A 26210-nucleotide genomic window follows, 5' to 3' on the forward strand; every position below is an offset into this window, starting at 1 on the left:
AATTACAATATGTCAGACTAAATGTACGAACATCATCTAACAAACAACTAAATGGTGGCAGCGGCTTCACTGTGCGATTCTTTAGTGCCCACCAGTGTGGAGCGCTAGTAGTGTCTGTTAGGTGGTGCTATCTAGTTACATGACATGGAACTAAGTCATTCGTCGTCTTGCCCCGCTCGTCAACTTGCCCCGTCCCACCCTACATACTTTTTATTTGTATGTAGCCTTTTTTATGTGTTTTTTTCATCCTGTGAAATTTTCATTGTATGGTGCGCGCGCATGGTAAAAATTCACTCTCATAATTTTTTCATTAAGCACATAACTTCAAAAAGTTTTGAGCAAAAAACGTTTATGTACCGTTCAATTCCACGCTGATATTGTTTCATTTGTGATAAGTATTGTTAGCTTAGTAAATTCCGTATAGGTTGCTTAATGTACTGAATATACCTACCTATCTAATTGGCTGCACATAAAAAATATTTCGTTAAAACTCTCAACACTTTTTTTCAATTAATTACGAAAAACCATCAGTGATTAAGTGTTTATGGTTGCATCGAGGATAAATGTAAGAATCAAGCAGAACTACACTAATTTTATGAACTTATAATATGCTTATATAATGATGGACTATTTTATTCAACACTACGTAAATTACACCGTATTAAACATCTTGTCTTGCTTATCAATAGTTAATTATCAAAAGGTCACGATTAATATTCAAACACAGCTTGAAATTATATTTTTCTTCTATGAAAACCAAACAACATTCCCGCCCACTATTTCTTTCTGGAAGCTACAGCGCACACAAAGCGTAGTTGTACATCCTGTCTATTATCAGTGACCGCTGGCCCGAATAATGATGCTTTCCTTTCCCACGGCTGGCAAAACTGCGCAGCCTCGGATGGGAGCTGTGAAATGCACCATGGTCTTTGTGTGAGAACTACAAGGCAAGAATGAAGTTGGGTTCCATTCTGAAGGTAGGGACGTTTACTTATGAAAAACAAAAACAAAAAACAAAAAACAATCGATGTTTTGTTACCCAAGCCATGCTTGTAATTTCATTAGGACTATTCCTGTGAATTCGTATGTTGCATTCGTTCTTTGGTCGCAAACTTTGTCACTAGATATTTACCAAGAGTTATTTGCGCACTATAACATTTCACGTAAGTGATCATTATTAGTAACACATTTGTGATTCTTTTTACTCATATTATTTGAAACTTTGTAAAAATTTAAATGCAAATGAACTATCATGAAATATTTCTGGTGACAGCAAAATTATTCTGTAACCTTAAATAAACCATTTGTTAATAAGCCCCTAGTGGACATTACAAACACATTTTTTTTATTGTCAACACAAAATTATTGGCAAGGTCTATACCAACAAAATATTTTGTAGCTTACAAAATCTTGTATTTTTCAGTATACATTCAAACATTTTCTTGAAAAAAATAATACGCGCGAAAGTTCTAAAGGGTTCACATATGATAAACCTAAGAACTACTGACATTGAGTCAGACGCCCGAGTAGCACATGATTGTGCATCGTTGATTTTTTTCTTTGCCATTGATTATTAAAATAGATTATAGATGAGTTACATAAATAAAATTATCCCCCCCCCCCCAAATTAATTTTTTTTAACCGGGAGGCTAGAGTTTTGAAAGTCTTAGGTGATTGTAATTAAAATAAAAGATTGGTTAGGTATGGTTAGCGACGTTTAAAATAACAAAAAATCATTAAAATGCTGAATTGTTGCGAAATAGTTCTTTTTAAATTCTGAACACGAAATCATTCATCATGACCGCGAACTTTTGATATGTTTAGAACTGTTAGTACACCTCATTCCATTTCGCCGTATCGTAAGCTTCCCATTCGGATATAGCTGTGATGAACATTAAGTCTTGGTCTCTCAGGCCGAGAGTTGGTTGTTTTTTTTTTTTTGTCGTGAAAACACCTATTCGCTCATTAGTGATAGTCATTCGAAATTTCTTGTATGATAAAACACCGTCAGATATGACTCCCTAATAACTAAAAGACGAATTTTGCGGCAACAATGGTTGAGCCCCCAACGGATAGATTATGTCTGTACGTGTTTGTCGCACAGTACCTATTTATTTTGCCTGTGACGTCATATTTTCAGGGTAGGCACATGCACGTGATTTTTACGAATTGGCTTTGTTTAAAGTTATAAATTGATGTAGCGTGAAAACGCGTTTAGCTAGGACATTGATTCGGGTGACATTGAGACGAGATTGCAAAGCGCTACTAGGACCCGAAGTGAGAGAGTAAAAACATTCGCTGAATTATAAGTGAAAATTGGTATTAAATTAAAAATTACATAATAATTAAAGTTGTCTCATGTGACTCGTAAATATACTTGGAACGATAGAAGACGCAAGTCAGAGGAAAGTTCGCGTCAAAAGGCATCCAAGCCGAGCAAATGCGAGGCACGAGGCTATGGCACTGTCGAAACCTTTGAATATATATACTGTATAGAAGTCGCGAGTGGATAGGATTTACTCTACGTTTTTCAAAAGCGTAAGATGAGCAGCTTGGGAACTTCACCGCTGCAGTGCGCTGCCGTAACGCCCTGTATCGTCTTAGTTGTTATTTACACGTTAGAGGGCAGCACTATCGCCCGCTGTTATTCCCCGCACCCCTCACCTATCATTCACTGCAGCTCAAGTTCGTTCAACAGGAGGGGGAAGGGGTGTTTGAAGAGTTGGACACTTGTCCGCTAGGGACCACCACAAGTCGATGCCCTAGAGATGGTGGCGATTGCGGCGGTGAATTAACCAACTACCTCAAAACCGTATTAGAAGTTTTAACCTGGGCTGGCGACTTCTATACAGTATATATATTCAAAGGTCGAAACGGTGGTTGAGCCCATAACGGGAAGATCATACATCTGTAGGTTTTTGTCGCGTAGCATTTGTTTTGCCTGTGAAGTCATCGTAAGTGATTGTATTTAAGAGATTCACAATTAAATTATTTATTAATACGAAGCACTTGTTAAGATTTCATCCCGACAATTTCAGGAAAAATATACGGCGCGGTCCCAAACTGCCCGTTTATCTAGTTTTTGTCACTGCCATTTGTTGTTGGGTCTCACATTTATGACCAAATATTTACTAAACGCTATTTTCATACTGTAAAAGGTCACGCAAGTGATCGTAATATTATTAACAATTACGTAAAATTGTTATCACTATTATATAATATTTATCTAAAATGCAAAAAAAAAAAAATAGTTATCGTAACGAATTCACACGAAAATCTCTCAAATATTAATGTTTACAAAAAATAAAAAAACATAAAAAACCTAAAATACTAACCTGGCGTGTGAACTGAGACACAAGAAGCAACATTGGTTGGTACGACTGCACTGGAAAGGCTCCCACTACAGCTGGTGTTCACTCTACGTCAGGGCAGACACGACCTACATTGACGGACGTGAAACTGCATCACTCTTGGCTGCAATTTTAAGCAGTTGTTACGACGTGACGTGAGAATTGTTTATTTGGAATTCCTGAAACACCAGGCGTGTCTCGTACGGTGAAACCAGCAACGGAAATACAGGCAATAAGGTCGTGTATCGATGGGAAATTTCCGTCTTAGACGAGGCTTTTCATGTTAGGAGGAGGAGGAGGAGAAGAGTCGATGCACAAGAGCTCAGGCGAGCGCACCCTTCCCTCATCGAGTTCCGATGAAACAATAATATTCATCTAAAATTAACGATATTTTTAAATGTGTACTTTTTCACTAAAACAACTATAACACTGCAACATAGAGTTCGCAGTAACAATAGGTTTTAATTCTTACCTGGGTATTTATGATTTGTGTTGTCCCAGTATCTCCATTAGTAAAAGTCATTTGTAAACTGTTCGCTAAACATCTTTCCAGTATTAACTGCGCATAGAAATAAGCATAATAAAACGAAATGAAGTTAAATGATTAAATATTAGATTATTTTTTCCATTGTGGATTTTAAGCGACACATCATCTCTGGATAGGGCGTTTGTATGTTGTATACTGCCTATATTTTGGCCTATACACATACAATAAGCGGAAAAATTTATAACATACAGAAAGTTTTCCATAAAACATATTTTTGACGTTTACGTTTTATCAACCTCGTTTCACGATCACGATTTTGCAGGAGCAAGCGGTCCCCTCAGTGATGTGCTTCTTAATTCCACGGAGAGGGGGAGGGGGTCTTCCCCCCTCCCGGGATTTACGTCCATGTGTTGTACGAGGTTACAACATGACAGATTATTCCGACCTTACGGCCGGCATCCTCACGTTCCCCTCGTACACATGCGCCCTAATAGGGTAGGGCGGGAGTAACATTCCAGATCCTTCTTTAATACATTCCAGAGCTTTTAAAGGAACAGAACTGTTAGGGATCGCTCCCATTTTTTTTTGATCGGGAGGCAATGAGAGCTTCGGCAACAACGTGACAGATGTAGCCGCAGGCAGACTAACCTCCCACCACCAATACCAAGGTGTATATTGTCAGCTGGAACGACGTCATGTCCGCCATCTTGTCTTCGTCTGCTGGAAGCCACCATAATGTTTTCGTTTGCTAGAGTGCGCTGACGACATGTTGGTTTAATTCTTACCCGCTAGAGTGCAGTAATCATTTATTATTATTACTGTGAACCCGCCATCTTGTCATTTGAGCACCATCTTGGAATTGTGTAATTATTTAGCTAGAAATACGGGAAAAATTCCAAAATTCACCAAAAACAATTGACAATCGGGGAGAGTGTACCGGGGAGAGTGGAGTGAGGCAGAGGGGTGCCCGCAGAGCTGGTGGAGGTGCTGCGGACCAGCCGGGACCCGGGCGAGCTGCAGCACGTGTGGCTGGAGTGGCGGCGCGTGTCGGGCGAGAAGTGCCGCGCCTCGTACGAGCACTACGTGGCGCTGTCCAACGAGGCGGCCAGCCTCAACAGTGAGTAGCGCCCGCCTCCTCGACATCTACCCCACATGCCTACCACACTCGGACACCACATTCAACCTACAATACCGAGCCATATATATATATATATATATATATATATATATATATATATATATATATATATATATATAGTGTTTAACTACATTTCTGGACGCGAATCATACATAGTTTCATCACCTGCCGCTAAAATGCGCTGCTGGAGCAGCTATGTCGACTATTGAATCATTTGATTTGTAGAGCGAAATTGAAAAAAATATATACATATTATGAAACTGTTTTTTAATTGAGACTAGATTTACGACAAGGAATTTTATTAAAATACTGCCCACTTTTTTTTTAAATTAATAAACAATTAAAATTATAAAGTTCAATTGTGTCTTTGTAAACATAGGTTCGCGCCATCCGCCACAGATGGCAGCACCGTGGTTACACATTTCCGTTTCGTTCACGAAATTACTCCTACCAAATGCCATGTAACGAGAGCTAAGATGTTACACATCAAAAACTTACGCCAACAAGAGGTTTAGGCAGTTACATTATTATACTCAATGCATTAGTCCTGTGTGGTGTGTAGTTACAGTACCATGATATCACATATTTTTTTCAATACTATAGGGGAGATGGGTTATATAATATATGTGTGTGTGTGTGTACACCCCCCATACCCTCCTGGCGTCCGCCAATGCTGTCTCGGAGGATGGGCATGACATGACATGGTTGAAGTAGCATGCTGCCTCGCCACAGCCACCTCGTACCTCCACAAACCATGCGGGAATGATGCCTTACCTGATGATCAACTATTTATTGACTTCTGGCTTGAAGCCACGTCCATGAAAATGACAACCAGATAGTTGTTTGCCCTCCCTCGAGGATGGCTGCGACAAGGCGTTCCGAAAAGTTGTGGATATCATTTTTCTAGGACGTGGCCTGAAACTAGAAACCATGATGTAGAAGGTAAGTTTATCTATATACACTTGTTGATTGTTAAAAGTCGCGAAATAATGTGATCGCTAATTAGACTGCAATAAGGTCTGCCTACGCTAGCGATTGTTTCCTTGTAATTGACGGCCGTCTGCTAGAGAAGCCATTAAGGATGCTTTTGCTTCCGTACTGGATGGCTATGACTAGGGACATGTATTTTTCGCGAAAAATTTCGAAAACCTTTTAGACTGCAACAATGTATACCCTCACCAGCAGTGATTGGCTGGTCTCTGCGAGATAAGCTATTGTCTTATTTGACCCAAGCCTGCACTGAATAACTGTGATTAGTGTTATAATACTTGAATTGTACCTGAAAGAAACTCACCCAATCACGAAACACAGACGGTGCTGCAGGGCCGGAACTAAGGGGGGGCATGGGGGGCATGTGGCCCGGGCGGCAAATATCAGGGGGTGGCAAAATATGAAATGTGGTTCACTAAAACAAAATGAAACTAGTCATTAAAAAAAGTTTTGAAAGTGTACATATCGCAACCAATAAGTTAGCAAAGAAATTAAGAAATTCTATTTAACTTGATTATGCATTATTTGTAAATATATCCGTACTTCAAATGCGTTACTTCACTCTAAGAAACAAGTATTACCATAATTCGTGGTCTGGAGTGAGTAAAACCACTGCGATGAGAGCTGGTATCTCAAGGACCCGTTGCGCGGGTGATCACTTGGCTGAGCAAGATGTAGCCCTTTCTCTGATAAATACCCTCATTTTTCCAGCCCCTACTCAGTCGCTCCTGTGTTTTCGTACCATGTGCGACTCTGTCTGAGGACGGGAGCAGATAGCAGTTCCCGAAACGTCGCTTGTTTCTGTTTTGGAAAACTATTGTGTTTGTTTCGTCTTTTCGTTTTGTCGTTTTATTGTCTCGTTTCAAATGTTTTGCTGATTTTTTTGGGTTAAATATTTCTGTGCTGTCATCATTTGTGGGGTTTTTATCGTTTTATTCTGTTGTGGAAAACTATTGTGTTTGTTTCGTCTTTTCGTTTTGTCGTGTTTTTGTCTCGTTTCAACCATTGTGCAGAATTTTTTTGGGTTCAATATTTTTGTGTCATCATCATTTCTGGTTTTTTTTCGTTCTCTTAGTACATTTTTCATTATTTTTCTTTGTTTGTTGACCATATTCCGTTACGGAATATTTTGTGGTGTTTATATCCTGTTGCAAACAGCAATGTTTTGCTTAATTTGTGCTTTTTGTCTTTTGGTTATTTTTACTTATTTATTTATTTATTTATTTATTTTATTTTTAATTTTATTCTACAGAAAAAGTGCTTAGCAATGGCGTATGTCCAAAAAACTTACATCAAGTAATGTTGGAAGTCATTGACAGATTAATTATGGAACTGAGTAACAGGTTTAAGGCTTTGGAGAACATTAACAATAAGTTTGGATTTTTAAGTTGTGTTCAAATTCATAAAATGGAAGTAGAAGATTTAAAAGTCAAAGCAGCAGAATTAGGAAACACAGTGCCGATCTTAACAAAGAAGAATTCGTATTTGAAATTGAAAGTTTTAAGCACCATGCATTAACAGTAGACCATGAATTAAAAGATGCTACAGCATCAACAATGTTGAGCCTTATCTACAAAAATAAACTGGAGGAGGCACATCCTAACATTACTACTGCTCTGAGAATGTTTCTCACCCTTCCAGTTACAATTGCGTCAGGTGAAAGAAGTTTTAGTAAACTTAAACTTATTAAAAGCTATTTGAGAAGCACGATGGGCCAGCAGAGATTAACAAATCTAAGTATTATATCTATTGAACACAAACGAGCTGCTTTGATCCATTTGGATGATATTATTAACTCTTTTGCAGCTAATCATGCTCGAAAAATTAAATTTTGATTGAATTTCTTTGTATGGTTATCAATACAAAATTATACTTAATTCAGAATCACATGTTCCTTATGTAATTTTATTACTTAATAAACTTATTGGTAAGACATTAATTTTCACTGTTTTGCAAACAAAAAACAATAGTTTGATAACAGTCTATTTCATTATAATAAAAAATGTAATTGTATTAGTTTTCCAATTAGTTTACTTGATAAATAAAAGTTCTCAATTATGTATAAGTGAATGGTATCATTTCAACCACCACTTCTAACAAAAAAGGGTATTTTATAATGTTGGTAAGGAGGGGGCGGCTAATTAAGCTTTGCCCCCCCCCCCCCCCCCTAACGAATCTCCTAGTTCCGGCCCTGCGGTGCTGTAGTGTTTTTACTTTCAGCTAGTCTCGGAATATTTTCGCGAAATATGCATGTCCAAAGCTATGGCTTGTGTGTTGACCGTCCTATACATGCACCTTAAATGTACCCAGCCAATCATGAAAATACAATGGTAAAAAAATTTAACACACAGCTGGTCTGAAAATCTTTTCCTGAGAAGTACATGGTCTGTTAATATGTATAGACTTGTAAAAAATTTGCTTTTCCATTCGGCGACAATCTAGAATGGAAATGTTTGTACACTTGAAGATCCTTGTACACCTGAATCACAGACATTTCATGAAACGCCCTGAAGTACTACAAACTAATTACAAGCTTCTAGGGAAACATCTGACCTTATCATTCGCGAACCGGAGAGAAGGTGAAATGTGACAAGAGCCAACGGACACTTGATTGCACACATGTGTGTGGGTTATAGCCTGGGCCAGAAAATAGTGTAAATATTGCCGGTAGCTTTCTGTTAATAAGTATGAATAAAGATTGGCATTGTTAAACATGTATCTTCCATAAAATGCAGTGTTTAAATACAGTTTACACAATGAAAACACTTTAATTTCCACCAATTCTTTTTGGGTGTCCCAATAACATAGTACAGACCAGCAGCTGAAAAAATATCGTCTTTACTGAACATCCATGTTACAATGCATGCAAGGCCACCCTTTGCCTACACACCAAAACCTTTTATTTTGTTTTCTAATTTTGGAGATAAGTTATTTTGAAAATAGTTGCTAATTTTGTACATACATCTACAAGTTTAGTATTAATTTATTCAGCCTAGTGAAACTGGTAATTTTTAGTTTCCTATATCACCTCTTAAAACCTGTGTGCATAATTATGAATAGTTAAACTCTGTGATTAATTCGTGCTACAGGTTTCTTATAGTTTCCCAAACTTCATGCATATGCCGGAATGATGCATTACCATTGGTTACGGTCGATACCTTCCTCAATTCACTGTTATGTGGCTATGCATGGAGATACTGCATTTATTAGTCAATGGAGTGGGTGTATGTTTTAAAGTAGAATTCACTCTGGTTCATGGAGGTAAGAAGTAGGGATTTGGTGTGTACATATTTGTCATATTCACTCTTGAAGACATAATGAGAAGTCCACTGAACCCCCTTTCCTATCTGCATAGCAAAACTATTATTTTGGTTATAATGAAGTTTGATGTTGATTTATTGGAGATGTGCTGGTATTATATTTGTTTGGTAGTACACGATAGCAACTTTACGATTCTTAATAGCGAGTTCTTTTCAAGCTATTTAACAAATTTTAGGCATGTTAGCATTTATACAGCTACGACCTTGACCTTCAAAATTTGCCACAAATTGTCAAAAATGACTCAAAATTTGCCAATATCTGCCAAAATATCCATATTTTTTGGAAAATATATAAAAAATCAGAAAAATAAAAAATGTCCCTATTTCGAGGGAAAATTTTCTGTTTTGATAGAACATTTCCCATTTTAATCCTCAAAAATGCCTGAGTTTTTTTTAATGATTTTTTGAAAAACTTTTTTTGAATTTCTCTGTCAGTAATTATGGATTTACAAGATTCCAGCCAATATGTCAACATCGGCTTACTGGAGGCTGGTAGATTAGGAACCTAAACTGTTTTTAGGACTTTCCACCATATTTTATTAAATACGAGTGAGTATAAACCTAAAATTACCTTTTTATTAGATAAAACAAAGATCCAACAAAGTACGGTAATCGATCGAATCCATTAATTAATATTTTGCTGCTTTTTTTTATTATGAAATTTGGAAGTTTTCCCGAATTTATTTCTAAATAAATACAGATTTCCAAGTTGACGAAATATCAAGATGACGAGCGTCCTGGCATTAAATAATTACTGCACTCTAGAGGGTGAAAAATAAACTAATATGGCGGTAGCACCCTCTAGAAAACGAAAACAATATGTTGGATCTAAGTAGGCGGCCTCCAGCAAGCGAAAACAAGATGGCGGGCGTGTCGTCTAACTAACTGGCTATATATCTACATTGGCATTAGTGGTAGGAGTTCAGTCTGTCGGAGGTCTCTTTGGAGGAAGTATCTGTCACCATTTGTTTTGCTCTCACTGAGTTCGAACTGAGACTCCATTATGTAAGTTCGTTTTAGATTAAAATTTTATAAAATTGTATTTAAATAATTTTTTTATAAATTTTAAAATGTTCCCTAATTTTTTCTAATAATAATCATGGAATTTCAAGATGACGGTTGCGGCTTCATTATTTCAAAAATGGTGAAACTTTATTAATTAATATTTTATTAAATATTTCTTTATTAATTTAAAATTCTCCCCAAAATTGTTTTAATAATAATGTTTTCAAGAAAGCTGACATAAAGAAAATTGCAATGGTTACGTAACTATTAAAAAGGGCAGCCATTGCATCCTAATTGTCAAGATCATTATCTGAGCGGCGTAGGGCAGCTTGTTAATGAGGACTTAAACCACTTTCAGTACATTTAAAGCCTCAGGAATTTTTTATGGACTAAAACGGAAAATTTTATCTGAAAACGAAATTAGGGAAATTTTTTATTTTTTCGATGTATAAATATTTAGATCTATTTTGCGGAAATATTTTACAAAAAAAAGAAATAAATGGAAATCTTGATTTAGTTTGGCTTTTTTTTTTGCGAATTTAGCGAATTTGGAAATGTTTGACGAATATTGAAGGTCAAGGTCAAAGTTACCGTTAAGGTTATTTAAAAATGCCGCTGTGACGTCAGAATCCAAGATAGCGGACACAATCCACAATCCACTGTCCTCAGACCTACATTTATTCACTACTAACTTCATTAAAAGTTTTTTCCATCCACTTGGAGAAAAGAAAATGGTTCACTTTGACTTCATTTTTCAACATGGCAAACATTGAACACGCCCACTCCCTAACTTCGTACCTCTATGGTCTTGTGCATCTGTCTGTGATGACCGGCTTATGCTCGGCCGTGTTGTGGTGCGCAGACTTCACAGACAACGCCGAGTACTGGCTGACGGACTACGAGGCAAACGACTTCCCGGAGCAGGTGGACCGCCTCTGGAAGCAGCTGGAGCCACTCTACAAGCAGCTGCACGCCTACGTCAGGCGGAAGCTACGTGAGGCTTATGGCGATGAGGTGGTGTCAGCACGAGGTCCGATACCGGCCCACTTGCTCGGTAATGCCCTGATTCAGCCACCATATCTCCTATACTAGCTCTACTACTAGGTAACACCTTGATTTGTCCAACAACTCTCAGATACCTGCCAACTTGCTAGGTAATGCCCTGATTTAGCCACTAACTCTCCTATACTAGCTCTACTACTGGGTAACACCTTGATTTGTCCATTAACTTTCGATAGCAGCCCACCTTTTGGATAACACGTTGGTTTGGCCGCCCTTTTTCTGTTCTTCAGCAAGGTCGATTATTTTTGAACCAAACCAAAGCATACATGAGAATCACAGTAGACGTCAATGGTAGGGTTTTGTTGGGAAGACCATGAAATCTCAATGGTTCAGCATAGGCATGTTATCTCTTGGGTGAAACCAAGACACAAGTGTGAACTACGTTGGACATAAACGGAGGAGTTACTTGGGACATTTTTATGTGAAAGCCATGGACTCCCTGTAGTTCAAAGAAGACGTATTATATTTTGGGCGTAACCAAGACGCACGTTACAACAACGGTAGACGTTAAAGGTTAGCAGCCATTAGCCTAACGCGCAGGAAAGTAAGCTGCATTAAATTCTTGAAGTTTCCCAAGGGTGTAACTCACAATAACTCTGTGAGTAAACTTCTCCCTTTGACTGCCCGAAAAGAGTCCGGGTATCACATGATGTTATGAATACTCATTTCGTCAGTTATTTACCGTAAGAAATACTGGAGTTAAATTTTGCTTTCAAGTCTTCCTCCGCAAAATATGTAAGGCATATCTGCTTGCTTATATTTTCTGTCATGTCCCTCATATTTTTTTTAAAATATGTTTAATATTAGAAGCAAAGATAAATTGCTTCTTTACGTAATCATATGAGTTCAAGAAATTATTTCCTTAAACTAGTTAATGTTTGTGGCAAAATATTAAGTTAAAATTTTAAACAAAATGTTAAAGGAAAATTGAACTTTTTTTACAGGAATTTAAAACTGTACTAAGGAATTTTGTGTGCAATTTGTATAACGTCTAATGAAAATAGATATATTTAATAAGTTCAATATCTACATTGGTTGGAGCGGAAATTGTTTTTGTGGCCATGCAGAATCGATCGATTTTAGTCCATGGAAGTACCTGGAACAAAGATTCACTGAAATACTATCAATAACTATGAAAATTATAAATAAAAATAAATTCACGTTTGTCTGTCCTGCTGGATTGTTATTATTTTTTACGGAAGAACACTCAAAATGCCTTTTTTTCCAGGGAACATGTGGTCCCAAACTTGGAATAACATCCTGGATATCACTACTCCCTACCCTCAAGTCGAAGCAGTCGACGTTACCTCACAGATGGTGAAACAGGTACGAAAATTTAAAACTTTTAGAATAACTCAACTTACTTAATTTCATCATGGAAGTTTTAAAGATCTGTATGGCTTTAAAACCTAAATGCCCAACAAAATTAAGTCCCTTTATAAAAATTACAAACAATTTATTATGTTTTATTTTCTTTTCTATATCTTTAACTCAGAAAAAAGGATGGCCAACTAGTTGTATTTTTCTTTAGAGTATTTTTCATGAGCTTGAGTGTGTAACATAGAAAGGTATAAAGCATAATGTTTTCACCATCGACAAATTTTTTGGAGTCAACAATAACCAGTTTCGTAATTCAAGTAAAAAGTAAACTACTTTTTAAGGTAATGTCAGTTTGTACAAGTGACAATTTATCTTTCAGTTTCAAATGTTTGAGCTTTTTTCATACAGCATCTTAGTGTTATGAAATTCGTTAGTTACACTGCATGGTGCACTGAAAAAAAAGAAACATTTTTTTGGCAGACCCAAATATTTTTGTCACCTTTAACTCTACCAAATATGTTATGGTGACAATAGAATAACTTTGTTACTTAAAAAATATATATTTATTAATGACAAAAATATTTCACTGTCACTACCAAACCATTTCGTGGGCACTAAAAATTTATTTAGGTTGTTAACACAAAATATTTGGTAGGGTCCATATGTAACTATAATTTTTTGGCTGGCGCAAAACTTCTTATTTTATGCCTGAATATATATATTTATGTTTCTACAGAGGTAAAAAGATTCGTCTGTTATTTTGTTTCTATGTAGTAATCCATTTTAAAATAATCGAAAACAACAGTACAACTCAGTCACTTCGGACGAGAAAGGAACGCTTTCAAACCCAGCCGCTTCACGGCAAATGTTCAGATTGCTTAGGCGGTCTTCCTTTATACTCCTCCAGCAATAGTTCTGTCTACCATCACAATATATTGCAAAAGCTTCCATTCAGTGTCACACTATTGATAGTATAGTTAATCAATTAGCTTTGAAAGATTTGTGCAATGGGAGTGCATGACTTGATGTAAGCTTTTGGACATACATTAGTATAGCAATGGCGTACGTCCAAAAGCTTATATCAAGTTAATCAATTAGGTTACGTGGGTTAACGGGATTTCAGTTTTTTGGTACACGTGAGATAAATTGCAGTAATTTAAGAAATAGAAACGTTATTCCAATACATGCCTGAAATTTTCTTTAAAGTGCACTTCAGCAAATGACAATATTTCAGTTATCGAGAAACTTTTTTTCTGATGATATCTGACAAGATTTATAGAGTGAAATAACGAAGGGTGGTCTCCGGAAGACGTTTCGTGGACTATCGCACAAATGAAGCATGCATATTTACAAATTCATGGTCTAAACTACAACGCTTGTTGAAAAAAGTTCAAAAAATGAATTATTAAAGTATTCAACCAAACATTAATATAACATTAAAAAAAGTGAGCGAATTTTTCAATAGGCACCAGTGATTTGTAACGTCTAACCTTGGTAACGAGTAAATTCACGGGTTCTCATGTTGCATATACACTTATAATACGAAACTTGGCCACGAAATTTAACGCATAATTCTTTAAAATAATGCCAAACGTGACAATCATACGCAAATTGTAGTTTTAACTACATTTCTGAACGCAAATATCACGTAGTTTCCGCACCCTACACAAGAACCTTCTGCCGGAGTAACTACATCGACTATTTGATTAGTAGACCAAAATTTTAAACTATAGGTATAATGAAAAGGCTCCGATAAAAACGAAAACGACTTGAAAAATACCAAACCCCAGGTTTGGGCCTCATTTACGAAAATGAATTTTTGTTATAATACTACCCATCTTTTTTAAAAATTAACTTAACATTTAATACAACTATAAAGTCTCCCTTTGGCTTTGTAAACTTTGGTTCACGCCATCCGTCGCATATGGCGGCACCGTGGTGGTTACACATTTACGTTCCTTAACTTCCATCACATTCACTAAACTACTCCCTCCAAATGCCTAATACCGAGAGCTAATAGAAAAGTATAATTCTGCCTCTTTGAAACCACGCGTTGGAACTAACTGCCTTTATTTTATAATATATTTATGTGTTTGATGAAACACATCTTATTTCGTTCTAAATAGGTAACTGCATTATTAAATGAGTAAAACATTTTGAAACTAAAGACATGGATAGTGGGATTGTTTGCTTTTGAAGTACATGAAGAAAGGAGCCTTGCAGTTATTTCTGGATGAGGTTCAGGTTCCAGTCACTCGGTGCGCAACCCACCCAAAGCATTGCGGACAGCAATGTCCAAGTTCCCACCCTTTGCTTAGTAGTTAATTTCTACTGAGTCCAACTCTTCTTCCGGAAACATCCTTCTGTTTCCTGTAATCAACCTGCTTGTCATAAATGCATGGAATTTTGCATCCCGCATGTAAGTGCCCAGGGCTTTCCCTGTGTCTATGCAGGTTTTACCTGGGCCCAACTTATCTAGTATTAGTCTAGTATAGTCAGTGAGGGGAGTTAGTCATGGCGCCAATCACTGCCATGGCTGGCCAATCCTCTCATAGCACATGATGCATGCTTCCTCTCTCTCATGGCTTAAACCCTGCATGATTAGAGCATATAGGTTTCGGCCTGAGATGCACTTAGAGTCTTTCCCTAACCCAGACCCCTCCCAAACATACTTAGTTTTTAGTTAGGTTAGGAAAAAAAAGGAAAGAAAAATTCGATGCGCAACTCGTGGTGGGACGAAGAAACAACTGACAGTCGCTTGTGTTCTCGGTGCGGACGCAGGGCTACAAACCGCTCAAGATGTTCCAGCTCGCGGAGGAGTTCTTCGTCTCGCTGAACCTCAGCGCGATGCCAGAGAGCTTCTGGCAGGACTCCATCTTGGAGAAGCCGACCGACAGAGACATCGTGTGCCACGCCTCCGCATGGGACTTTTACGATGGGAAGGATTTCAGGTACGAGAATAACTACACACTGTACTTTTCCAGAGGATTTATTTAGAAACCAGTTCCCAAAGAAATAGTTGGTAATCCTACAAGACATATATTGTAACTTATTCAACATTTGGCTCTGGTTATTTTTTCATATATATAAAAATTGTTTTCGAGATAATACTGAGCATTATTTACAAAAATTGGTGCATATTTTTGACGTGACAACGTATAATAAATCGATGAACGCCGGCTGCACGCACGAAAAAGTGTCCCGTAACGCACATTGTCCCACTACGGATGTCCCACTACGGATGTGTCCTGTTATGCTCATTGTACGCATGCGTGGCATCTCTCTTCCACCCGATTGGAACAACCATCGATTTGACTTTTCAATCATATTTTCGTCCTTTGAATTATTAATATTATGTAATTAAACGATCGTCCACCGATTTACAGCACAATCTGTACGGTTATTAATTTCCCGCCTACCACTATAAGAAATAAAAATGGCGGACTACATACGTTTTTAAAACTTACACAACATAAAACAAAATTTTTATAAATATATATAACATCTAAAACAATTGTTTCCTTAATGGCCTCGTGGCGCTTAGCATCGCTGACTACCATTCCAAAGGTTGACGGATCGAATCCCGGCGTCTGCAATTCTTTCATTCTTGTACTTACATGGAAAAATAAATACGGCGCGCGCGACACTACAAAAGTAATAAATATATTTGAATTAATGAATGCAAATAAAAGTAAATTTATCAATTAATTTTTTGATTTCATTTCACTCCTTCTTTGTATCCATAGAAAATAGTGATAATTCAATAAAAATGATTCAATTTTATTCATAAAAGAATGCAGAGGTAGATTTTATCATACAAAAGATAGAAAAATTAAAAAAAAATATTCCTCAAAGAATATAATATTTTTAATGCCTAAATGGTTTGGTTGCAAAAACCTATTACGGTTCAGTCTCAGGCCGAATATGATATTTCATTTTCTTCTGGATCAATCATTTCATCAATGTTTTGTTATGACGTTGTCACGTTAAACCATCGTCCGTAAACCGACTTTACAGACAACCAATTTTTTTAAATTTTAATTGATGTTTTATTCAAGAATATATATATTTTTAAAAATTTGAAAAGATAAACGAATAATTATTTTTTTAACTTAATTTCGTTTTATTATGCTTTTTAATATGCGCAGTTAATACTGGAAAGCTATTCAGGGAACAGTTTACAAATTACTTTCCCTATTGGAGATACTGGGATAACACAATGCATAAATGTCTGGGTAAGAATCCGAATCTAGTATTACTGCAAACAATATTTTGTAGTTATAATGTGATTTTCATATAAATATAAAAAAAAATTACAGTTAATACTCCAAATATTTGTCGTAACATACATGTTCATTTAATGGAAATTACAGCCTATGCCTTATAACTTCTCTCAAAATCGACAGTTCTCAAGAGAAAAAAACACAGTAAAGTTTTTTTTTGTAAATTGAACTGAAATAATCATGTAATAATGTAACTTTTACATTTACATGAAAGCAACTGTGTCGCTACAAAAAAAATTCTTCGCAGTAGTATTGGGTTTGGATTCTTGCTCGGGCATTATTTATGCTTTGTGTTGTCTCAGTGGGTTCCTACATTAAAGTTATTTGTAAACAGTTCCCTTAATAGCTTTCTAGTATTAACAACAATTATTCATAAGCATAATAAAACATAATAATGTTCAATTTGTGAAAATAATTAATTCTTCTTGGTTTAGATAATTTTGCTTGTATAAAACACAAAATGAAATTTTAAATTATGCGCTAAATTTCGTAAGCGAGACAAGATATATTCAGTATTGTTTCCAAAAATGTATTTTATATATGCAAAAAAAAAATAATTTTACAAATTTACAATAATTTTCTTGGTGTATTACAAACTATTATATATTGGCAACTGGTTTCCAAAGTATTCTTTTGTAAAAGTACAATATAAATTCTGTGCAATGGTCTACGTATCCTCTTACCACTGTTGTTATTTTAATAGTGTTTTTTTAATAACTTCAAGTGATTGTCACTGTTCGTAAACATTATGGTTTTCATTGCAAATTGCATTTGTTTAATGGGAACCCCTGGTCCTATTGTCGCGGGGGGAAAAAAGAATCGTAACCACCAAATGTTACGGGGGGGGGGGGGAGAATCGTAATGGGAGAGGGGGGGGGGGAGAGAATCGTAACTCATAACAAAGGGACTCGCTTGCGTAACTTAATAAAATACTTTAATGTACCAAGGATCAAAGTGAATAGGTTCGTCATCCCGTACAGGATGTCTGGTGAGAGCTGAACTAAGGAGATTTTGCAAAATAACATAATAGGTACTTAATTAAAATGATTTTATTTTTAAAGTCAAATAATCAAAATCAGTCTTAAATAACATTTACAAAGCGGGATTAAAATTTACAACAACAATCTCTTTATTACTTAACTACTGAACGACCATACAAGACCGAGAGAGAACCTCACTAAGGTCTTCCCTAATCCTGCCGAATACATTCTAATTTATAATTAAAATAAAAACAAAGATAATGCAATACTCACATTTTCCAATAAGCATTTCTTGATCGATTACTTTAAAACTAACGTAGGGGCCTCTTCTGCCCTTGAAAACCGAACGAACATTACATTTTCAAAACTATGACGATAAAGCCTCTTGACCACTGACGAGGACATAGCCTCCGCCAGAGTGAGCTTAAATACGGTTACATTACAAACTAACTTAAATTACATTCCGAACTAACTAACTAAACGACTCGTTACCACAGGTGAGTGCCATAGCCTCCGCCTGAGTGAGCTTAAAACTAATTTAAACTACATTACGACATAAGCAACTCGTTGCCACAGGTGAGGGCCATAGCCCCCGCCTGAGTGAGCCTGATCTCAAACTACATCACAATCTAAGCAACTCGTTACCTCAGACGATGGCCCTAGCCTCCGCCTGAGAGAGCCCCGAGATACCACTCACTTGCGCTTAAATTTGCGCGCACCGCCGCGCCTAGCATAACAAACGCTGGTTATTGAAGCTAAATTTACTAAACAACTCACTAGGACCTCTGAGAAGGCTACCCCCCTCTACCCCGACGTGCAGGCCACACCGCGCGGCTTGTTACGACAGCGCGCCCCAGTAACTGCGGCCCGTGGCTGCGCCAGCGCGCGGCCGAACAAACAACAAACAAAAATCTGCAAGCCCGCAGCGCGCCGCGCCGGCCCCGTGCCCCAATTACATGGTCACACCACTTGCGCCGACAGTGAACAGAGCAGCCAGCCCAGAGTCCCGTCAGTACAGTCCCTAAATTTGATTTCAAAAACCCTGTAAAATTTCAAACCGCGACACTATCTACTTAAGAGAACAGTAACATTTTACCCAAGTTACATTTCATACATATTCCTTCATTAAATGCTCCATTTAATGGGGAATTATGATTTGGTACAGTTTCTTAGACATACGCCATTGCATTATAGCACTATTTGTCATGGAAAAAATTCAATAACCCAAATTAAGAAATAAAAATGAAAACGTAAACTCACAGAGAACAAGCCTAAATCAGTAATGTCAAACAGATAAACCCAACATCGTTCCTAAACAGGTATTATGGACAACACAACGAGGACAGCACAGAACACATTCAAACATAAATATCAGACAGCACAAGAATTACGTGGAAGGAATTCAGTCATGGAAACAAAAACAGCAAAGACGAACACAGTGGGCTAACAACGGCGAGACAGTTTCAAATAAAATCTGTTTCAGTTAACATCTGTTGGTTACATTTATTCCATAGTTTGCTTTGCAAAAGCTTTCTGGGTATCCAAGATGCCATATAATCTAAATTTACCAATATTAAATAACACAGTAAATGCAGGCAGACAACGAAACCTGGACAACGCAGCAAATATATGAACTCAACGATGAAGATATACAGATATTGGGTGTGCAATGGTTAAAACGCGTATTTTCAGAATGATTTTTAGACATGAAACGCCGGTTACGGATTATTAAAAGCAATCAATACTGTATATATATTTTTTGTAAACGGAACATAAATATTCATGTAAACGTTCAGATATGTGTAAATTTGTACATGTACAAGAAAACAATGTATCACTACAAATTAGAGTTCGTATTAATACTAGATTCGGATTCTTACCCGGGCATTTATGCTTTGCGTTGTCCCAGTTACCTCCGATAGTTGAAGTCATTTATAAACCGTTCCTTGAATAGCTTTCCAGTATTAACTGCACACATAATAAACATGACATAACAAAATAAAGTCAAATTATTGAACATTAGATTGTCTTTTCCATGGTTTAAAAAATTTGCTTGAATAAAACATGAATTAAAATATAAAACTATGCACAAACTTTCGTAATAAATACTTCGTACTATGCAAAAATAACCGTAGCCATGTGTTGTACGAATGTACAATAAATTTATTGTAGTATTAAAAACTATTTCTTGGCAATTGGTTTTACAAAGGAATCTTTTGTAAAGGTATAGAAATTTTTTTCTGTGAAGGAAATTGCAATGCACATTTATCTTCACGTGTCGGCCACACAATGCCACGATAATCGCCCCCAAGCACGGCAAGAGGCGCTCAGAGGCGATGTAGCTCTCTGGAAGCGCCTCACTGTACAGCTGTACAGATGTTGCCCTGCTTCCCCCGCAGGATCAAGCAGTGCACGCAGATCAACATGCAGCACCTGTTCACGGCGCACCACGAGATGGGGCACGTGCAGTACTTCTTGCAGTACAGGGACCAGCCCACAGTCTACAAGGAGGGCGCCAACCCAGGTACGGCGACACTCGCGTTGTTCCACTGTCCGACACCTTCCACCTTCCGATACATTGTGTCGAGTAAGTTTGGAGTGTTACGACGTCAACGGAAACGTCACTAGCGCAGCCGTGTTCCTTTGAGTTTCCGTCAAATGTGTTTGATGTTGGATACAATCAGCCAATCAAAAAGTGTGCCTATTGAAAACGGAAATGACACCCGTTTCTGTCACAACGATTCTTTGAAATGGTGAAGAACTCATGGTCGATTAAAACGAAATCAATGAAATAAATAATAATGTGAATGTTGCATGCAAAATAATTTTATACGTAAAAAGAATATTATGTTTCTATAACATTAAAAAAAACTCTAAACATTTATTGGAGTGAAACTTCTTTGATAAGCATTACGAAAATTCCTATCGCAAGAGTTGAACTATCTCGGTATGTAGCAGGGGAACTATGGGAGGAGGGGAATAGTAAGGTACGTGGTGGGGAAACCGGTCGAGAAGACGGCAGGTAAAGTTAGAAATGACGCAGCATTCTTGCACACATGCACGCTTGCACGCGTGTGCACTTGCATACTAGAACGCTGGCATACTTGCACACTTGCGCTCTTGATATCTTGCGCACTTGCCCAATTGTACACTTGCACTTGCAAACTGGCGCTCTTGCTATCTGGCGCACCAGCACACTTGCGCACTTAAACACTTTCACACTTGCGCAATTTCAATCTTGTACATTTTCAAACTTGCGCTCCTACTATCTTGAGCACTAGCACACTCGCGCACTTGCGTGTTTGCCCTCTTGTGCATTCGAGCATTCACTCTCGCGACTTCGCGCACTCGAGCACTAGCATATGCGCGGTTGAATCTTGGGAGTGGCGCGTTGAGCTATCCCCACTCCGGGGCCATTGGTGCGGGCGGTGATCGCTGGAGCAGCCTTGAGCGGGCTCCACGTGGTTGAACCCCGCCATGCTGCAGGGATGGGCGGGTCACTGTGTCTGACGCCACCCGACTCTAGGCAGTACTGGGCAGAGGGCAACACAACAGGGTTTAATCTCATTGTGGTGCATCGCGCCACGGGCAATATTTTTAAGAAAATATTGTTGTTTCATCTACGTATGATTATTATTTTAATTGTATGATTCAGTTTTGTTAAACAGTATTATGTGAGTATTATTTTTAGATGAAACTAAATATTTTGGCTGGTATAATGTTTTTTATTCTTTACGAATGATTATTTGATTAATTAAATCACACACCGTATCAAAGTTACGAGCCCACGAGCATGTAAATATTTTAGGTCCAACTAAGAGATGTGGATATTTCTCGATCGGAGTGTAGCTGTGGGTGACTGTGGCTCAACAAAGTAGCATGAGCTAGGTCCGGTTGGTATGCCATGCTGTCACTTTCACATGCCCGATACCTATCTCAAACTACACATGTCCATATGGACAATTAGTTAAGCTGCATAAACTACCTAATTATCGGCAAGCTTCAAGTTTAAGAATTAATTAAAAAAAATTTAAATTGTTCTTTCCGAAAGTTTGTTGAAATTGTACGAGAAAAATATTTTTTAAATAAATATTCTTGTTTTAAAAATCTACAATTTATTTATTCTTGTAGAAAAGAGTTTTTTTTTTTTAATTTGAGATCGTACCCGCAGCTTTTCTATTTCCAATTATTGTTTCTTGTTCTATAAAAATACTAATTATCTATCTTTATCTATACCAAATAGCAAGAAGTTTCACTTCTGTCGTCCGTGGACCCTACACACATATTTTTATTTTGTAATGAATATTATTGTAAGTTTAATTCATATAATTAAAAAAAAATAATATAAGTACACACAAAAAAAAACAGTTAAAAAATTCCATTCAGAACTCTGTTGTGTTATCTAATTTCAAAATGAGATATAACTTGAAAAGTTTGACCAAAATAAACTTTGATAGTGTGACATGATTTAAAACATACTTGAGGTTTTTTTTCCAAATTTATTTGAAGTAGAAAATTGTAAGCAATTTTTCGTCCAATACTACCATTCCAAACATATTTGGAGACAAACATTTGACAGTGTAGCAAGGCCTTAACGGGATCAAACAGTGCACAGTAGTGGCAATGTATGACCTCATGACGGCGTGCCACGATATGGGCCACGTCCAGTATATTTCATTCAGTATAAACACCAGCCGAAGAACTGCAAGGATAGGGGTAAATCAGGTATAGAGAGGTTAAGGGGCATCTTATTTTTAAACAGGTTCTTTATGCCACATCAATTTTATATTGTTGTATTATTTTATAATTTGGCTTCTTTGAGGCATAGTAGGTGTATAATTTATAGAATGCCTGAACTTAATAGTGGGTTGATACTGCAAATAGTTTCTTCTGTAATTTCAACTGTAATACTATAATGAAAAAAAATAAAGACCCTGAGTTATTTTGAAGTAGCTTGGCTACTGGGCTGTTGGCGATGTTTCGGTCGACATTGCAGTCGCCGTCATGAGGGAGGTGGTGTGGACAGGCTTCCACGAGGCGGTGGGCGACGTGATGTCGCTGTCCGTGTCGACGCCGCGCCACATGCGCGAGCTGGGGCTGCTGGACGCCGACGCCGTGGACGACCGCGCGGCCGCCGTCAACTACCTGTACCTGCAGGGCCTGCAGAAGATAGCCTTCCTGCCGTCGGCGCTCCTCATGGACGTGTGGCGGTGGGACGTGTTCAAGGGCCGCACCGCCAGCGACCGCTACAACTGCGACTGGTGGAAGCTGCGGTAACCGCTCACCCCTCTCCGCCCTTTGTTCGCCCACTTGCCGGGCCCACGCACCAGGCACCGCGTAGCGGTCATCCTATCATTTCATGATGGAATATTAACGATAACGTACCTATAACACTTACATACTGTGTCAAAGGTGTGCCTCCCATTTCAGGTCAAAATTTTATATTTACAGTAATTACAGATTAACTTGTATACCTTTTCAATTGTTTAATTTTCACGAAATGAAAAATATATACAGTACATACTTTTGGCATAATTAGCTGCCAAAGTTACTTTTTGTACGTTTTTGGTTTGTAGAAATAAGGAGAATTTAATTTATCGCAGAACTAAAACTTTTTTAGGTTTAACTGCAATGCCACTGGCTACTTCATGATATGGTTTGCATTTCTATCACAAAAACTCATTTCATGTTTCTCGGCTGTCAAAATTGTAACAAATTTAAGAATTTTGAAATGGCAGGTAAAATTAATTAAAATTTTCTGAAAGAATTTCGAACCATTTCTTGAAGTAGCCAGTGGCATTGCAGTTAAACCTAAAAAAGTTTCATTTCTGCAATAAATTAATTTCTCCTTATTTGTACAACCAAAAAACGTTAAAAATGTAACTTTGGCAGCTAATTATGCAAAACGTATGCGCAGTATATAATTTTTCATTTCGTGAAAGTTAAACAATTGAAAAAGTCAACAAGTTTATCTGTAACTACTGTAAATATAAATTCTTGACCTGAAAAGGGAGGCACCCCCTTAAGGATATTTTATTCCTCAAAACGTCCGTGTAAACACCCATTTTAGCCTCTTTCGCTGTCCAATAAATACTTGTTGAAGACGAAACATTGAAACAAAAATTGTATACACAAGTGTAACGACTCTTAATTATATTCGTATTAAGACACATTCATGAAATCTTGAGAGGTGTTTGTAAGACATACCTGGAGATCGTCGTATGGCGACCCAGACAGTCAGTCTGTCTACCTGGTCACACATACCGATTTAAAAACTGCGCGATTTATATGAAAGTATTTAAGAATACGCTGAGGGCGATTGAGTATTTCAGTAGCAAATAACAGTCTATTTCCGAGGACTGGTGCCGGTGCGTGGTGTTTATGGCGAAGTCCGCTAACTTGGATTGTGACTTCACGGCTGTCATATTGGATGACCTTGACCCTGGTTGCCATCCCGGATCCGCCATCTTGGATGCTGCCATTTTTAATTATGACATCACATGCGCCATTTTGTTTTCAACCATATTGGATTATAGAACTTTTCGCAAATTTTGAATTATGATGTCACTTTCTGTTATGGTCGCCATCTTGAAAATTTGTTATTATTATCTATCAGAAAATTATGGGAAATGTTTTAAAATTAATAAAATAATTTATAAAACACAATATTAATAAAATTTTCATTAAAAACAATTACGTCACAAAGTTTGGTGTCCTCGGTTCGAACCTGGCAAGGGCAAAAAAATGTCGATGGATCATTTCTCCACGGAAGCTGCTGGAAGACTGACCTCCAATTACTAATACCAATGCATATATTACTGCAGCTAGTATGACGTATTGCTGGCCATATTTTTTTTAGTCTGCTGGAGGCCACCATCTTGGATCCGACATATAATTTTCATCTTATAGAGGATGCTGCTGCCATATTAGTTGAATTTTTGCTTGCTAAAGTGCAGCATTATATATTTTTATCAAGACCTCCGCCATCTTGTCGGCTGTCTTGGCTACCAATTTGGAAAATCGTAATTTTTTAGCTAAAATTCGGAAAATTTTCTAAAAATCATCAAAAAACACTTATTAAAATGATTGTTTAAATCATTTTCATCCTTGGTTTGACCCCTGGGCAAAACAAAAAATATATTTTAATTAAAATTACCAAAAAACTACAGGTTCGAGGAATAAAACAGCAAAATTATAAATAAAAATTTATTACATAAATTATACACTATAAGAAGTAAAAAACACAAACAAATTACTAAAGTCTTTAGTATTTTTAGATTTCTGCATCTGATACCCACGAATTAAAGCGAGGTGAGAAGCCTCACCATTTGACGTGGTATCGACCATTTCTAGGTTCGAGAATCTTCTCCCCAAGTACATATCGGGATACATCGTAGGCTGAATCTGTTCGGCATAGAAGCCACCACGAATAGGTTTTCGGTCCAAATCTTCGAGGTAGTAGATACTAGGCTCCGATTCATGTACATGGGTCAAACGAAAAGGTTCAGTTTTACAATTCGCAGTCAAACATATCTCGAAGACGCCTTTCTGCTTGGAGATTCACACAATGTCACTGACATTAGCTTTACACTTTCGTGGATCTTTCTTTTTCATGTTGGAAAACACTTTTCGAAGAAGGTGATCATCCTTTATGTGTTTAGGCTTCATTATCGTAGTACTATGCACAGTAGAATTGTATTAGCTTACTAATTTTGGCAACATATTTAACTAAATGTAATTTCTGTTAGCCATGAACTGTCGCCACATTTTGGTGCTTAAAGTTCTGTTAAACCTTTCGACAATGGAGGCTTTGACATTACTAAATGCAGAGTAGTGTTTGATGCTAAACTTCTTCATCAAAGCCTTGAAGGCCGCATTGTAGAATTCTTTGCCGAGATCCGTTAGCAGGTGCGACGGTACACGTCTCTGGCAGATGAAAACGATATGTCTGATCAAAGATGGCGGCCTCCAAAAGATGAACACAAGATGGCCGCCATGACGTCATACTAGCTGCCATAATATATACATTGGTATTAGTGGTGGGAGGTCAGTGTCAGTGTCTTCAGTGGAGAAAAGATCCATCACAATTTTTTTGACCTTGCCAGGTTTAAACCGAGGACTCCAGAGTCAATGACGTGAGTGTTTTTTAGTGAAAATTTTATTAAAATTATATAATATAATTTTTTTATTAATTTTAAAATTTTCTAATTTTTTTGTTAATAATTATGGATTTTCAAGAGGGTGGCCATCACGGAAAGTGCAATGGTGACGCCAT

At 37.3% G+C, this 26210-nt stretch overlaps 1 protein-coding gene across 2 annotated transcripts in view; it reads left to right on the plus strand.

Moving 5' to 3' along the window:
• LOC134535560 (angiotensin-converting enzyme-like) overlaps positions 1 to 26210 on the plus strand; it is a 186496-nt gene that overhangs the window by 136340 nt on the left and 23946 nt on the right. For both annotated transcript variants that reach the window (XM_063374744.1, XM_063374745.1), the window contains exons 5-10: positions 4811 to 4954; positions 11153 to 11344; positions 12581 to 12678; positions 15454 to 15623; positions 20335 to 20459; positions 22962 to 23208. In XM_063374744.1, coding sequence (XP_063230814.1) covers positions 4811 to 4954; positions 11153 to 11344; positions 12581 to 12678; positions 15454 to 15623; positions 20335 to 20459; positions 22962 to 23208 — 976 coding nt within the window. The remainder of the gene's footprint in view (positions 1 to 4810; positions 4955 to 11152; positions 11345 to 12580; positions 12679 to 15453; positions 15624 to 20334; positions 20460 to 22961; positions 23209 to 26210) is intronic.

This window comes from Bacillus rossius, chromosome 8, assembly GCF_032445375.1.
Source record: "Bacillus rossius redtenbacheri isolate Brsri chromosome 8, Brsri_v3, whole genome shotgun sequence".
Classification (NCBI taxonomy): Eukaryota; Metazoa; Arthropoda; class Insecta; order Phasmatodea; family Bacillidae; genus Bacillus; species Bacillus rossius.